The sequence below is a fragment of the Centruroides sculpturatus genome, unplaced genomic scaffold (assembly GCF_000671375.1).
Source record: "Centruroides sculpturatus isolate CEXI.00-Female unplaced genomic scaffold, Cexi_2.0 scaffold1086, whole genome shotgun sequence".
NCBI lineage: Eukaryota > Metazoa > Arthropoda > Arachnida > Scorpiones > Buthidae > Centruroides > Centruroides sculpturatus.
This window is the reverse complement of record NW_019386177.1, coordinates 6,374-24,136: the sequence shown is the minus strand read 5'-3', so window position 1 is coordinate 24,136 and position 17,763 is coordinate 6,374. Positions and strand designations below refer to the sequence as shown.

Below are 17,763 nucleotides of genomic sequence, written 5' to 3'. Positions count from 1 at the left end.
TTAACAAAGAAAATACTACGTGTTCAGTCCTAGGGTCAGAGTTCACTTCTTAGAACGACTGTGGTTGGTACTCTCACCACCTGACTTCGGTTTGCCTGTTTGTAGAGAGAGTCGCCATTTTGTATTTTACTTTCACTCGGTTCTCGGTCCCCTGAGTATCTACAAGTCTGGTTTTTTTTTTATGCGGGCATGATTTGGGCATTTAATACTCTGTGCCAAATTGCAACTCTTGACATGTACTGTACTCCTTCATACCTCTAAGCTGATAACACGGCAGGCATACGATTTTATAAACAAGACATAGTCTTGTTGACAATTAATATTTTAAGATAATATTGTTATTGTATAACAATTTTTGTTAGACATTTAATAAAATAAATTTCAATTTTTTTAAACTTATAAACAAACTTCAAACTTTTCTAGAAAAACTAAAATTTATTGTTGTGTATTGAATATTTTTTATTAATAAAAATTTAAGATTTGTTTTAGTTTTTCACATTATTTAGTTTAGTTTTATTTATTATTTTATATTTTTTGTGTGCTCTATCTCTTGTGAGAGGGGAAGGGGGCCCGGTAAGAAGAAAATGTCTAGGGCCCCAAAGTGGGTTAATCCGGCCCTGAGGCAGATGGGCACATTGTTGGACCTTTTTATTTGTATTTAGAATTAAGACTTAAAAAATAGCAAAAATTAGATTTAGACGTTAGTTACGTAATAATGTAACAAAATTCTCAATATAAGTCCTTAAAACGAAGTTTTGCATTCATTTTGCATTCTATACAGTGTATATGTTGATTTGTGCAACGTGGATAATAAAAGTGGTGTGAATGCTTTGTAGGAAGTTAAATTTAATTTCGAAAGTTTGGAGTGTGTCGGGTCGTGAATTGCGGCTTACGGGAATTATCGACGCAACCGGTGAATCCGACGTGGTGAAATGCTTCCGGGTCGGAACGGTGGAGGTAATCCAGAGGTGAGTTATCGATCAGATTTGACCATTAGACCGAACAAGTGCTTGTGGTGTAGCGGTTATCACATCCGCCTAACACGCGGAAGGTCCCAGGTTCGATCCCTGGCAGGCACAAGATAAAATCTTATACATCAATAGAAAGTTTCGCGGATATTTTGCGTGAAACTTCCCTCGTCGTTCCGTAGATGGCCTTTTAATTTTTTTAACAAATTCACCGAAACGCTTTTCCTCAAAACACCTCTGTGCTTTGTGCGACGCTCGAATTAGCGGGACTCCGAATTCGATTGCTGGCTATGACGAAGGCCGAACAGGGCGCCCAGTCCAACTAATCGGCCGATAACGAAAGGCAATTTAAAAAAAAAAAAAATTTATGACTTTCCCCAGGTGAGGCTCGAACTCACAACCCCGGCATAACTCACAAGTACTGCTTATAAGTACCGTGCGCTAACCAATTGCGCCACTGGGGACTGGTCATTCAAATACAGGTGAACAATTACCAACATTTTCGTTTGTCAAAGTAAAACGATCCCGAACGACGCTCACAATAAGCCAACTCGTAATTAATTGGGGCCTTCTATGCCTAAGGTTTTCATATCTGGTCTCGGATTTTATCGAACTTTGTTCTCGAGATTAAGACGGACGGACGACAGTGGGAATTTATAAGCCTATAATTTTTTTCAAATTGCAGCCCCGTAGGTCCTTTGTGATTCTGGTAGACATGACAAAATTTGGAAATAAAAGCATTCTTTCGAAAGCAAAATTGCCGCGTTGTAAATAATGAAGACATAAAGAAAAATTCTTAGCCGATAAAAAATAAAATATCATCGCATGAGATACGAGCGAAAGTTTCAATGTTGGATTAAGACTTGCGGACCAAGTCGCACAGAAATGTCAAATTGATTAGCCAATCAAATGAAGAATTTAGGGGAGAGATCCTTTAAAGAAAGACTGTCAGTGATGTGGAGATTGAATAAAAAGGCATGAGTCACGCAGGCTCTTTTCAAAGAAGGACTGTTTAAAGTTTGCTCCAAGCATCAAGGATTACCTTCAGACCAATGAATTGCCATTAAAAGCACTATTGCTATTGGAATGCACCTAGAAGATAATTTGCTGGAAGACTTTTTCCTGTCTGACAGTTCAGTTTCTGCCTCCAAATACCACTTCGTTGGATCAAGAGGTTATTGAATGTTTCAAGAAATTCTACATTCGAGCACTGTTATTTTGAAGCATGCCAGTTCTCAACGATGACATTAAAACGTTTTAGAAAGAAAAATTTGATATTATTGAAGCTATACGGCTCATTCAAAAGGCATGGTCAGAAGTCACTCAAGAACAGTTGAATCCTGCTTTGCGAAAGTTGTGTCCCTTCTGCATTCAGAAAGATAGAGATGATGTCCCTAAAATTATGGATGAAATTGTGACAACCGTTAGAGATCTGGAATTGGATATGAATAAAGATGACATTGAAGATCTGATAATGGAACCTGAAATTGATCTGAAGACAGAAGAACTCCAAGAACTCTTAAATGAAGAACACCAAGAAACTCAGCGAGATGTGTTTTCTTCTGAAAAAGAGGAAGACAAAAGAGGATTAATGCTGATATCTGCTATTAAAGATATTTTGAAGAAGTGAGAGGATGTCTGAACAACGGTCTTAAAATGGCATCCAAACCAGGTTGAGGTTAATAAGCTTGGGAATCTCTACGACGACGTTATTAATTACTTCGAAAAATCCTGAAGAAGAGAGAAAAGCAATCGACATTAGACAGATTTTTTAACGTCCCACAAACGGAAAAAAAAACATTACTGATAAAAATGCAAGACTGTGTATATATGTATTTTTATCTTTATATATATACGTAGTAAGAAAGTATATAATTTTTATTTATTTTTGGGGGTCTCCAGAACGAATTAATCAAATTTCCATGAAAATCTATGGTAAATCGATAATCGGTTAACGAACAATTCGGGTAACGAACATGGTCTAGGAACAGAATATTTTCGTTAACTGTAAAATATCTACAGCTGTTTTCGTACAAAGGACAGATATTTCCAGTTTTCGACAGATTACTTTTAATGATGAGAGGATTGGTCGTTGAAAACGTACAAGGCACAAACTATAACCTGGATACACGTTTTACTCTTAGCTCTTGAAGGATGATGTAGTTAAAATATGTAAAAATTTAGATCTGGATTTAGTTTTAGGTTTACAGTCTTATTGCAACATATTCCGTAAATAAACTAAATGCAAATTGTCGTAACAGAGAAGGTATTTATGAATAAGACATTACGTAAAGATTGATTTTTGTTTTATATTGCTTTCCACTTATTTAAAGACATACAAAGACGATCGCTGCTTCATTGCCCAAATCTGCATGATAACAGAATTATAAAAGGTAAATTACCTTATCCTCAATGGAAGTTCCAGAGATCTTCAATACCCGAATATTGGAATGTATTCCAGATCTCTAATGCCGATTACGATGATAAAATATAAATTCCAATACTACAAATAACTCGAATATCGCAATTATTTCGTAAGTACTGTACAATAAAGCGAATAAAATACTGTACAGTAGACACCCTGTAACACTGTAGATAATTCCGTGTTATATGAATTCCATGTTGTACGAATCACTTAGATTTTACAAATACATGAGCCCTTCACAGCTAGGCACACGTATTTGTAAAATCTAAGTGACTCGTACAACATGGAATTATCTACAGTGTTATAGGGGGATCTACTGTAATCCTACTGGCAGATATTTGCTTACATTTATACATTACTAAATCAATACATAATAGAGTGTTATACATCAATTATAATACATCATAAAGCCAGAAAATATGATTGAATTTTATTATGAAATGAAATACATGTTTCACAGAGTAAATAAAATAAAATTTTACATACTAAAATATTTTCTTATTTAAATTAAAAAGTTTTGTACGAATTTTCAATTCATTGCAATGTCTTGTAAATGGAGGGTAATTAGTAAATTTAGATCAAAATATTAGATAATAAGAAGGAAGTAAGATGAAAATATTCGTATTATAGATTTTCCTATTTTACTATTGAAGGCTACGAATACGTTAAGCAAATAAAAATCAATCGTTCGAGTAATAACTTATTCAAAAATATTTTCTCTTTTAAGAAAACCTGCATTTGCTTTATGTAATCAAGTATTTTGCAATAGAAACTGAATCTAGATCTGAAATTTTTCGTATTTGCATTATGTCCTACGATAGCTAACATGTATTCTGGTTACAAGAAGCGTAGTTTGTGCATTGTATGTTTACTACGACCAATACTCATACCGTTGGAGATATTTGGAATTAAAATAATGTATTGCAATTGTAAGAAGGATGCCAGAAAGTGGAAATATCTGTCGAAAGTATATCCCTTGTACCAAACTATTATAGAAATATTTATATGGACAAACATAGTACTTACTGCTCAGGAATTAACAGATAATTTGGTATGTGTCGGGTGGATCCGAATGTTTCCTAAAAATCAAAAATTTATAAAATTTATTGGAATTACATTAGGTATGTTTCTAGCTCTTGAATTCAGTTTCTTTAAACGAAAGAGACTTTATTTTTCAAGAAATAACAGTGGATACGAAGGAGAGGAAGAAATGACAAATGATATTCAAAAGTATTTCATAATTATTCTTATATTGTTATTTTTTCCATTAGTTACAGTTGTTACTGTAATTGACATTTTCCTGTATCCTACATTAAAGGCAACAACTGATTCAGAATTTGAGCTCGCATTCTGTAATCTGAATGTTACAATATTATGCATTTATATAATTGGACAATTAAATTTTTGTATGCTTGCTATAAGTTCCTTGTCCTTCACTATCTCGAAAAGATTCAAGTATTTGTCTGATGCAGTCGATGAATTGAAAAAAGAAGAATGTTCACTGAAAAATAAAATTGAGACGCTCATTGAAACCCATTGGGATTTATGGACTTATATACAAGAAATAAACCTAGTTTGTGAAATATACGCTCCTGCTGTATATTGTGCTGGCGTGTATCTGACAAGTTTCTTAATCTGCTCAGTGTTTTTCTTTGAACTTGATGACGTGATGCGATTTGCATTTACTATTATTTTGACAAGTTTCATTGTCGTAATTACATTTGGATCTTTTCAATTATCTCGGTTCACATCTTTGGTAAGTTAACTGTATCATTTCATACATTAAGCGGGCATTTATAAATAAATTGTAAATTGATGTATTGTGAAACGACGCAAAGATAAAAGGTTTTTCATTCTAATAATAAGAATAATGATTTATTTTTTTTATTTTGACGTTCAATAAAGCGATTGTATAAAGGACGTCGCTTCTTAAAACTTTAGCAATAGATTTTGTAACTTTCCATGCAAAATAAAGATTTATGCTTAAAAATACTAAGACACATCACAACAAATTTTGAATTGTCTGAGTCAAAAAATGTAAAAATCTTTGAAATTCGTTAGTCACGGTAACTAGTATTACTTAATCCTATGATGGATTAAGTATTGGATTGCAAAGGTGAAATTTAGATATTTGAAAAAATTATTTATTGGCAACTCAACATCGATTATAGTTCAGTCTGGTAAATATTCACCATCAAATATCAACCACATCTGACTACCTTCGCTACACACTTTCAATCCAGTGAGAATAGAATGACTTTGAAGAATGTCTCGAGTGTTTGGTATTGTCGTTGAACTGCATATTGGCAATATGGTTCTTCAGGGCTCGAAAAATATGGTAGTCAATTGGCACAAAACTGAACTGTAAGATGAATGAAGCAGAACCTTTCAGCCAGACGTGCTGGAGCGTTGTGGTAGTAGCATCGGACTTTTTCAATTGTTTTAAAGAAGTTCTTCGATCTGGACGTTTTATGAGTAAAATGAAACATTCTGAATTATTAGAAATATGTGAATTTAACTCATATTTAGAATAAATCATTTTGTATTAATTGTATCTTTTATAAGAGAATTCATACGAATTATATGATCAGTTCCAATTTTCATGCATATATTCTGAAATTATTTTTAATTTTTCAAGATGTACGGCAAGTTTATTGAAATCTATAAATTGGGTTCGGCTGATTTGCCATTAGAAACTAAAATGAAGGTAATACAGATAAATTTAAGTTGTTTTCTGTAGTCTATAAATTTAATATATTAAAAAGTAATTTTATTTCTTTAAAAAGATGCTGAATTTTATGAAAAGATATGGTAAAACTCCATTTGGAATAGACATCGGAGGATTCTTTTATGTGAAGAAGAACTTCTTCATTCGAGTAAGTTACTTCTATTTATTCTGTTTGGCTTTATTAAAATTGTAAAAGTATCAGTTATAATTGCATTTATAAAAATCTATTTATATTCGTAAAAGTCGTATGACATATAAACATTCATTCTTGTATCATATATAATTTATTTTTTTGGGTATTAATGATAACATTTAATATAAACATGTTTACTTTTACAGTTTCTTAGCGCCATATATTCATTGCTGTCTGTCTTAGTAGAACTTCTAGCAACAAAAAAACCGAATTGTAAACTTAAAATTGAAAATATGCTATAGACTTGTATAGTATTACAACGAGGTGGCATACCTTTGAATTCCGCATTCAAAAATATTCTCTTTTTTAAGAAAACTTTCATTTGCTTTACGTAACCAAATATTTTGCAATAGAAACTGAATCTAGATCTTAAATTTTTCGTATTTGCATTATGTCCTACGATAGCTAACATGTATTCTGGTTACAAGAAGCGTAGTTTGTGCATTGTATGTTTACTACGACCAATACTCATACCGTTGGAGATATTTGGAATTAAAATAATGTATTGCAATTGTAAGAAGGATGCCAGAAAGTGGAAATATCTGTCGAAATTATATCCCTTGTACCAAACTATTATAGAAATATTTATATGGACAAACATAGTACTTACTGCTCAGGAATTAACAGATAATTTGGTATGTGTCGGGTGGATCCGAATGTTTCCTAAAAATCAAAAATTTATAAANGCATTTTGTTCTTCACCTAACATAAAAATATAGCTTTAAATATTTAATGACTTATATTTAAATCATCTTACCTTATAAAAAACTTAGTCAAATAAAACAATTACAGAAATATTAAAATAAATCACTTCGTTAATCACAAAATTGGACGAATATTAAAAGCGAAAACTAAACACGTGCACACCCTGCTCTATGTAAACAGAGAGGTCAGGTCTCGTGCTGACGTCACTAACTTGGCATTCCTGGCTAACATTGTAGAATAGGGATCTGGCTATCCTTGTAGTATATAGTCCTTGCCATTGGTCAGGTAAAAGTGGCGTTTTCATAATAGTTTTTAAACAAATTTTCGAACTTCCGAACGTATCTACGTAAAGTTTCTTTGTATTAATTCTCTGTATAATGTCTTAAAATATTCTTTAACGATTCATTTTCATCGTCGTCAGCCACTTCGTGCGATGATGATTCCTGCAATTCTTGCAGCTGATCAAACTTTTTGTCGAATCAGAGGACCTTTTACAATAAGTACTGTCTTTATTATTCCCATAGCGTTGACATGTCGATTTCTTAAATATCTTTCTCGATTTTCCATTCTGTTTAGCATTACGGATCCTTCCGGAATCTGAACCCAGAAAATCTAGATAATGCTTGTCATTTGTGTACGTTCTCGAGCCATGGCTGGACGGATTACGGTTTGGTGGTTCCAAATTTCGGGATTCTCTAAAAGAAATGCTATTTATGGCTTCATCGAGAATATTATAAAGTTCGGAGGAAGATGTTATTTCGACATCATCGGCATATTCTTCCTGGTCATACTTTAGGACCTGTTCCCGGAACTCCTGCTTCTAGGAATCGTCGTCAGTTAGAAAACTGTGGGTTTCGAATGAGAATGGAATGCGGATGTATAGTGCAGGCGCATCATCGTTATTTCTCTCTCGTATCGAAATATGATCATCCTTCACATAATTCTACATATATTTATTGTTTACCAAATTAATGGTCGTAGTATCTTTTATGTTGTTTTTCAGTTGTTTCAACNGATAAAATAAATCATAAATTATTATTATTATTATTATTATTATTATTATTAAAGAAATAGAAATGTAAAAATATTGTAGATGCAAAGTGAAGTTTTCATAATAGTTTTGAAACAAATTTTCGAACTTCCGAACGTATCTACACAAAGTTTCTTTGTATTAATTCTCTGTATAATGTCTTAAAATATTCTTTAACGATTCATTTTCATCGTCGTCAGCTAAATCGTGTGATTCATGCGATGATGATTTTCTGCAGTTCTTGCAGCTGGTCAAACTTTTTATCGAATCAGAGGACCTTTTACAATAAGTACTATCTTTATTATTCCCATAACGTTGACATGTCGATTTCTTAAATATCTTTCTCGATTTTCCATTCTGTTTAGCATTACGGATCCTTCCGGAATCAGAACCCAGAAAATCTAGATAATGCTTGTCATTTGTGTGCGTTCTCGAGCCATGGCTGGACGGATTACGGTATGGTGGTTCCAAATTTCGGGATTCTATAAAAGAAATGCCATTTTTGGCTTCATCGAGAATATTACAAAGTTCTGAGGAAGATGTTATTTCGACATTACCGGCATATTCTTCCTTGTCATACTTTAGGATCTGTTCCTCGAACTCCTGCTTCGAGGAATCGTCGTCAGTTAGAAAACTGTGGGTTTCGAATGAGAATGGAATACGGGTGTCTAGTGCAGGCGCATCGTCGTTATTTCTGTCTTGTATCGAAATAGATGTAGAATTACGTGAAGGATGATCATATTTATTGTTTACCAAATTAATGGTCGTAGTATCTTTTATGTTGTTTTTCAGTTGTTTCAACGAACTTCCCACTTCGTTTAATTTCTTCTCTAACTCTGTTACAATGTATTCGGTTAAAGAATTGGGATATATAGCCATTCGATTTTGATTAGAATCGTGTTCTTGATTAACTTGCAAATCATTTGTCATCATCTCGTCGGAATCTTTGACAACGTCGACAACTTTTACATACTTCGTTAAATTCTTCACAGACCCATTTTCGAGTTGTGAATTTGCATTGTCTGATTCGTGATCGCATATTGTTTCGTCGTCACTCAATTGAAAATCCTCATCTTCGTTGAATTTTAATAAATGTGACGATTGTTCTTCTAAATCGGGATTCTTTTTGTCGGAAGAATTTCTCTTACGAAAAAAAATGAAATACAGAAAAATGGCGAAGATTACGACCGACAATATCGAGCAAAGAAACACTAGAATTATTGAAAGATGTAGTAATTTTCTATTGTCGGGTACTTTTCTGTGAGTTCTCTTGAAATCTTTGTGTTTAGTTCCCGAATGATGAAAGATGGTTTTCTTTTGTTTCGAATAAGGATCGGTAATTTGGTGATTTTTCAAGATGTCCGTCCTTGAATTGTCTTTGTATCTATTTATCAAATTCTTCTTCAGAATCGGGTTTGTGTCAAATGTATTGTCTTCTTCGTCAAATTGAGATTCTTTTATAACCTCTCGACAAGAAACGAGGAAAAAAATCATCATAAAGATGAAAATTGTCATTAAATTCATACTGAACCTATCAATAAACTATTATAGGCCTATAAGCATAAAACTAAAACTTAATTGTAAAGAATAATGCTTCGAATAACAATAATGAGAAACAATAAATTAATTTATCCTTAAATTACACAATTGAAATGATTTGATTGTTAATTTTATTTGAATGGTATTCGCTTATATATTAAAATTCTGGGATGTAAGCACTAAAGAACAGTTAGTGGAACAGGAAAAATTTTCATTTTGTAGCATAAACTTTAGATTTCGGATTATGAAATTCGAATTTGTGCATTACATCTTCGTTAAAACTAACATTTGGACTGCAAAAACCTTACTTAGCTATCATTTAAAGCAGGGGTGTCCAACCTTTCAGTTTCTTTGGGCCGCATTGGAAGAAGTCAAGGAGTTTTGGGCCACAAGTATATATAATATATACTTGTGGCCCAATATATGAGTATACTAAAGGATTAACACATCTAGATTATAATAATAAGTATTAAATCTTTATCACGAAAAAGGATATTTTAAAAATTACTTCTACAGACACTTTCAATTTTACTTTCAATAGACAAATTCATTTACTATAAAAAAGACAAACGAAACTTTATTTGAAAAACACAAATATTTGTTTTATTTGGGTCTCTAATTAATAAAAAGCGACGAAACACCATTTTAAAGTGCATTTTTATTCAACTAATATATAAATAATATGTAGCCCAAGAAGTAGCCAAAGCGCCAAATGATATTTTTTACCTCAAACCAAAAAAAGTACCNGGTTTCGAATGAGAATGGAATGCGGATGTATAGTGCAGGCGCATCATCGTTATTTCTCTCTCGTATCGAAATATGATCATCCTTCACATAATTCTACATATATTTATTGTTTACCAAATTAATGGTCGTAGTATCTTTTATGTTGTTTTTCAGTTGTTTCAACGAACTTCACTTCGTTTAATTTCTTCTCTAACTCTGTTACAATGTATTCGGCTAAAGAACTGGGATATATAGCGATTCTATTTCTATTAGAATCGTGTTCTTGATTAACTTGCAAATCATTGTCAAAGATTCTGACGAGATGATGACAAATGTCGACAACTTTTAGATACTTCGTTAAATTCTTCACAGACCCATTTTCGAGTTGTGAATTTGCATTGTCCGATTCGTGATCGCATATTGTTTCGTCGTCACTCAATTGAAAATCCTCATCTTCGTTGAATTTTAATAAATGTGACGATTGTTCTTCTAAATCGGGATTCTCTTTGTAGGAAGAATCTCTTACGGAAAAAAATGAAACAGAAAAATGACGAAGATTACTACCGACGATATCGAGCAAAGAAACACTAGAATTATTGAAAGATGTAGTAATTTTCTATTGTCGGGTCCTTTTCTGTGAGTTCTCTTGAAATGTTTGTGTTTAGTTCCAGAGTGATGAAAGATGGTTTTCTTTTGTTTCGAATAAGGATCGGTAATTTGGTGGTTTTTCAAGATGTCCGTCGTTGAATTGTCTTTGTATCTATTCATCAAATTCTTCAGAATAAGTTTTGAGTCAAATTCGTCTTCATTATTCGAGATTCTTTTCTAATTTCTCGAAAAGACAACGACTCTCATTAAATTCATCGTGGCCCTCTAAATATACTTTGTTATATAAGAATAAAACAATATAAACTTAAGTTTATTTCTCTGCGACTGCTGTGTTAATTTTTCTGAACTTAGGCTGTGTACACACTAGGCGTTTAGTGGAGCGTGCGCACTGGCTCGGTTTGGAAATGGATGTGATTGCTTGTGTGTGGATCCTCTATCGTCGCTATAAAAGACGACGTCAGAGGCAAAGAGAATTTTGGGTGCACCCAATATTACGAGATAGACTGACGCATGAAATGTTTGCGATGTTGTATCCAAAACTAAGACAAAATAAATTCAAGTTTTTTAATTCTTTTAAAATATCTATAAAATCCTTTGACGATGGTTGGTCTCTTTTAGATTTCATCAATAAATAGATCAGTATCGAAATGATCGTTCTCCATTTCAGCACATATATCTCAAAGCGCTCGGCTGACGCCCGCAAAACGCGCGATCGCATGTACGGTAACATGGCAGCACATATATCTCAAAGCGCCCGTAAAGCGCTCGCAAAACGCGCGTTTTAACAAAAATCTATAAACGCGCGTTTAACGCGGGCTTGGCCAAAAGCGCGCGTTTGAGTGTGTACGCCTACATACAACTCTTGGTTCTTTAAAACGCGCGTTGAAAAACGCCTAGTGTGTACAGGCTCTTATTATTGTTCGAAGCATTCGGATAAATTTATTTGTTGTTTCTCGTTATTGTTAAATCACATAATTGAAACGATTTTATTGATAATTTATAAGCGATTTCCACTTAAATAAAACTAAAATTTAGAGATGCAAGTGCTACAAACTATGGAACAGGATAATTCCCATTTTGGAGCATAAATTTTAGATTTTTGTGTGTGGNACTAAGACAAAATAAATTCAAGTTTTTTAATTCTTTTAAAATATCTATAAAATCCTTTGACGATGGTTGGTCTCTTTTAGATTTCATCAATAAATAGATCACATAATTGAAACGATTTTATTGATAATTTATAAGCGATTTCCACTTAAATAAAACTAAAATTTAGAGATGCAAGTGGAACTATGGAACAGGATAATTCCCATTTTGGAGCATAAATTTTAGATCTTTGTGTGTGGAATTCGAGGATTGAAAAACTCATTGTACTGATATATAAAGGCCTTATTTATCTACCACCCACGGAAAGTTAAAAATGTGAATTTTCAAAAATAAAAAGATTGTGCGAAACGTTCTCACTAAGGAATACTTAACTAATTTTAGTGTAAAAATAATAATAAGTGTCCACAGGATAAAGAAAATATGAATTTACTAAGAGGCCTTTCTAACAAACCCATTCTTGTAGCGGTCGGATAGTGAAGGACTGGGACTCAACATAACCGGACGATCCAGAAAAATTCCTGGGGTTTTCGACCCGTCTTGGTTTCGATTCAGGTACTGCTCAGGGTTCTCCAGAGCAGTAGTACCATCTTAACTTCTCGGGCATATGGCCATCGATTTGAGCACGCCGATGATTTTACAAGTAAAACAAGCTTTGAGAAAATTATGAAGAAAAAATTATGAAAGGAAGATAGTTTAAGTCTTCAACACAGTCATTTCTCATCCGTAAGAAAACAATACAGTAAAACCCCCGATTAACCGAGGTTCTGCAATATCCGTTAAAGTGCGATTTACTGTAAGATTGAAGTGAAATACGTCGCAGAGTAACGTTAGTCTTGCACTCGAACTTTTGATTATTTGGAAAATGAAGATTTTCAAAATTGACCACCTTATAATTTTTATTTATGGATTTGTCCGACTACTGCACAGTTGAATTTCCATACACTAATGCAGAATTCCTAAAGTCAACATTCTTCAGAGCCTCTAACGCTGGTTGGATAATATTATAAACTAGAAGGGTTCCAAAGGCTGTGGAAGATTTAACAAGTAAGACTCCTGCTCTAGAGCTGCCGGCTCTGAGGTTACGCCTGATCCGTGTATTCTTCTCTTCGTAATATTTGTTGATTGGCGCGTTCCTAAACAACGTCGTTTGTCGTACCGATTCGTATTTTCTCGTAGACTGATTTTTCTGTTTCTGTAACCCAAGGATTTAGTTTTCTGTCACATGTTAAAGGGTCTCTTGTACAATCTGCTGAAATGTTAATGAAAAATAAGAGATCGTCTAACAGAATACTAAGATTGACTAGAAAAATGACATTCTTGATCGCGTAGAAAAAGTGGATATGCTTTAAACAAAGCGCACAAGCTTTATTACTGTCATAATTAAACGTGTCGAATATTTGTCACGTAGTCTAGTTACTTCAAAGTGACGCTTGAGCTCAACCCGAAAACATCAACAAAGAAAAACATTATTGATTTTCGGAGAAACACTCGCAAGAAGCATGGAAGATTTATTGGTATTACTACTACTAAGTAATTTCAAATATTCAGTCATATCGGCAAGTTTTGAAAGTTTGTGTCAGTGTCTATCCTCTGGCTTTTCATNACGACTTTGTGAAACTTCTTTTTTAGTTTATGCCATTGAAATAAATAAATAATAAAAAAATTAAAACATTTGTCAGTTTTGTTTACACGTTTATTGGGCCGCATTGGAACTTGCCTTGGGCCGCATGCGGCCCGCGGGCCGCGGGTTGGACACCCCTGATTTAAAGAAAAAAAAAATTGAAACGAGAATGTTCAAAAACAGATTTAAAAAATAGGATCATTGAGGTAATTTACTACCTCTTTCTATCAAGTGGACGCTAAAAGGGTCTCTTTTAACAAGCCTATTATGAGGCGGCCGGGTGTCGAAGGACAAGATCCTCACTAGGCAGTCGCTTATACCTACGGGCGTTTTTTCTTTTGTGGATAGATCTAAATTTTCTAACTTATTCACAATAAAATCAATCAGCAAGAATCCCACATTACGACATATTTCTACAACTCGAAGAAAACGAAGCACTCGGTAGGTCTCAATGGAATAGCGTAAGGCTTTAACATCTCCTATTTCAATTAGTTAATTTAATTTAATTTAATTTAATTTAATTCGAATTTTTTCACGTTTTCCTACATTGATTTATGTTAGTTTCAACTTCCCCGACTCGAATTTTAATATTTATTCTATCAAAAGTGATCCTAATTATTGGATTTTCATGAAATTTTCAGACAGTTAATAGTATCAACACCAAATTTCAGACAACGTAGATGTACCTGCAAAACTGTTCGATTCTATTAGCTACATTGAACATTTTTGCCGAAAGACGTTACAAGGGATGTTAAAAAAAACTATCAATTTTTCGTTGGTTCCTTTTATCTTATACATAAAGAGGTAGAAGGTACTGGAATAAAAGGCAAAGGGTAAATGCTACTATCAAATGTGATATCCTCTCCAAATGCGTCTGAAATAATAGAACATTTTCTACGCCTCCACCTAAAAAGACTCAAAAATAGTTGTTTTATTTTGAACTAGCTGCAAGGACCCGCTTCGCTGGGTTTTTATTTGTTCGTACATTTGTATGTAATATAGTTTTNTAGAGATTAAGCGTTTAAAGTTCGTTTGTTGCTGCTGTTGTGTTTCGAAATCCGATGATTTTAGTTTTAAAATCGAAATTTCTGAATAAAAATCGAATAATTTTATCATTTATTTGATAGAAGTAAGTCGAGTATAGATTCATTTAACCATATTCATTTCAAATTTAAGGATTTTTTAACCAATAAACAGTTTAAAGTAAGTTTTATTCATGACTTGTTTAATGGAGAAGACATCACAGGTCATGTTAAGTCAGATTTCTATTCAATTTCTCAAATAATTATAAAGAATATGAACTTAATAAGCTCTTCACATCATTATTTTGCTTCAGAATATTCAAAACTATACATTGTCTTTACATAAAATACATTTAATGAACTTTTAACAGGTTAATTGTATAAAAGTGGATTATGACTTGTCCCTTGTTATCTTTAAATTACTAACAGCTGATTCACTTATCTGTGTGTTCTCCATTTGCTACAAAACTGTGATAAACTTTTGTACCGTAGATAATCTCTGAGATTATTTATAAGTAATTTGAATGTTATATATTTTATCTTTTTAATACTCAGATTCCGGCGAGAAATGGGAGATTGCAGCGATTTGGATCGTCAGATAGAACAGCTTCGAAGATGCGAAATAATTAAAGAGAGCGAAGTCAAGGCGTTGTGCGCCAAGGCTAGAGAAATACTGGTAGAAGAAAGTAACGTTCAGAGAGTAGACTCCCCCGTTACGGTGAGTATCGAAATGGTCGGAATTTGTCGGCTTTCTATTTGTTTATAATTTTATCGGGTAACTATTTTGATCATTTTTGTTTTCCTGTAAGACGCATGCACGTGTGTGTGTGTTGTTATTTGAATGTTTGATTTAATTTTCGTATTTTTTCAATTAATTTGCATTATGTTGGGTGTTTGCGGACTGATAGACCAATGAGTATGATTTAAATTTAATTTTTTTTCTTTTATTTTTTGGTTTTAGAGTCGTGAATTCAAAGAATAATTCGTATATATTAAATCTGTAAAGTTATGACAGATTATGTCGCAACTTTACAAATTGTTGTAACAATCTGTATATAGTGAACTCCTGTATAACATGTCCCCTATAATATGAATTCGTATAATGCAACTAGTACTCGTACAAAATTCTAATTAGTCATCTAGAAGTATATGTTTTCCTCTTCGACTTCTAGGTCTGGGTTTAAACTTATGTAAAATTATCTGATAATGCATGTCTCAATAAGGTGATTTCCTGTAATGTGGAATATATTTCCGCATTGTATGGGACTCTGTTGTATATGAAGTTTCTTTTCGTATCTAAAAAGATAGTGATAATGTGCACAAAATCATAAAAATTTGTTAATAGGAATATTTTTAAATTGTTTAATTACTATAGTAATCATATTCTTTTATGTAAATGATTATTGCATACTTGACTATTAGAAGCTTTCAAACTCAAAGAAAGCAATTTTATTTTAGTAAAACTTATTATTAATACAGTTTTCAAGTTGAATAATGTATTTAGAAAATCTGTTGTATTCTAATAAACAGTGCATCTGCAAGGTTTAAAGTTATAGACAGTATCCTTTAATAGCATGCCAGCTATTGGAGGAAGATAAAGCTTATTGTAAATCGAAAAGCTGCACACATTCTATTCAGCAGTCACTCTCCTTTGTTGAATAAAGTGTTAGTGTGTTGAGTGTTGTATTGTTCATATAATAATAGTGAAAAAATTGCAGGATTTATTCCGTTAATAGTTGTCCTCTAAGAATAAAAATAATAGTTGCTCTCTAATATGTAGCACATATTGAAAAAAAGTACAAGATGAAAAAAGTTATAGATAGCGTCCTCTTTATTAGAATAAATATATTACATATAAACTTGTTAGATAAATATTAAAGTGAATACACAATATTATGAGCTGCTTCAATACAATTTTCAAATAAATTTGGAATTTACAAACTTGCACAGTATTAACATTATAAATAAGTTTGGATTTAGAAATAGAGATTTAATTTAAATATAAATGTTTTTGGAGAAGCTTAGATCACAGATCAGATATTATAGCTAAATAGAAAAAAGCATTTGTTTTAAATTTCACTGAACTTGAATATTTTTAAACATACAAAATGAAATTTCCTTGAAAATATCCCAAGAAAATACTTTATTAATGTAGTTAATATAAGCTTTAAAAATCTGCAAATTATAAAAATAGGTGTATTTTGATGTGTCATAGCTAATTGTTTTCTTTGATTTGTTTCCAGTAAAGTCTATACTAAGAGTCTAATGATATTCATCAAGCAAAAGATTTTTGAAAGAGAATTTAAAACAAAATCTGTGTGTTAATCAGAAATGACTCCCCACCAAGTAAAAAAGTCACTGACTGACTCATTACATACACAGGAATCAGAGTTGTTGATATTTGGGTGTTGATTTCTCTGCCCCCAAATACCTGAAGTAATTCTAAACATATTGTTCGAAAGAAAATTGTTTTCTTAGGTATTGTGCAAAATTTCAAAATTTTCTATAAAGTGGTTGCGAAATATAAGCTATTGAAAAGTGCAAAAATTGCCAAAAAAGCTGTATTTTCTTTTTTTTCTTCATCTGTCACTGCAAATGCTTGTAGAGAAAAAACTACTGGGTCTAGAAAGCTCAAATTTTAAACTTAAGCCTTTCTTGTTATCAGTGAGGCACTGGCAAAACTTCCGTGCCAATAGGTCAAAGTTCGTGGGGTTTCCTCATAGAGCTAATTCAGTTTTATGACTTAATTTTACGCGTATGAAGATAATACCACATGGAAACAAATGAATTTTATTCAAAATGTTACTCAGAATTACAAAAGCTGAAATTTATGCAAATTGAAACTTTTTATAACAATCTTTCTAAATGATCTATTGAAAGCATTAACCAGCAATGTACTGATTGGCACCGTGTTCAGTCACCAAGCGCCAACTGAATTGTTCATCATTGTTTTATGTCTTGACATAACAATACAATTATTAAACAGAAACAGTGATATCCAAACAAAAACATCTGAGATGTCAAAAAATTCTGCCAAGTAAAAGTTAAGACAATTTAGATGACGGTTAACATTTTTCTTGGGAGTTTTTC

General features: G+C 32.6%; 1 protein-coding gene and 2 non-coding genes across 4 annotated transcripts; 1 reads left to right on the top strand and 2 right to left on the bottom strand.

The window, feature by feature from the left end:
• The first annotated feature begins 1,006 nt into the window (after positions 1–1,006).
• Positions 1,007–1,079, top strand: Trnav-aac. The gene has a single exon. It is a non-coding gene; the product is annotated as a tRNA-Val (tRNA).
• A 262-nt stretch (positions 1,080–1,341) lies between these two features.
• Positions 1,342–1,432, bottom strand: Trnai-uau. The gene is given in 2 exon segments: positions 1,342–1,377; positions 1,395–1,432. It is a non-coding gene; the product is annotated as a tRNA-Ile (tRNA).
• A 5,777-nt stretch (positions 1,433–7,209) lies between these two features.
• LOC111613945 lies at positions 7,210–9,628 on the bottom strand. 2 transcript variants are annotated; one of them, XM_023355295.1, is made up of 2 exons: positions 8,607–9,628; positions 7,210–7,712 (listed from the first exon to the last, which is right to left on the bottom strand). In XM_023355295.1, exons 1-2 carry the CDS (start codon positions 9,571–9,573, stop codon positions 7,414–7,416), a joined length of 1,266 nt encoding a protein of 421 aa, XP_023211063.1. In that variant the 5' UTR covers positions 9,574–9,628; the 3' UTR covers positions 7,210–7,413. The 2 variants fall into 2 exon arrangements, with proteins under 2 accessions (XP_023211063.1, XP_023211062.1); XM_023355294.1 differs by lacking the exon at positions 7,210–7,712 and adding an exon at positions 8,063–8,531.
• Positions 9,629–17,763: the final 8,135 nt, after the last annotated feature.

Bases quoted from the DNA above. Each gene is read 5' to 3' on its own strand.
- LOC111613945 (XM_023355294.1), bottom strand. From the start codon at position 9,573: ATGAATTTAATGACAATTTTCATCTTTATGATGATTTTTTTCCTCGTT. The intron at 8,532-8,606 runs GTAATGTCGAAA...TTTCTTTTATAG, and splicing joins TGACAAGGAAGAATATGCCG to AATCCCGAAATTTGGAACCA.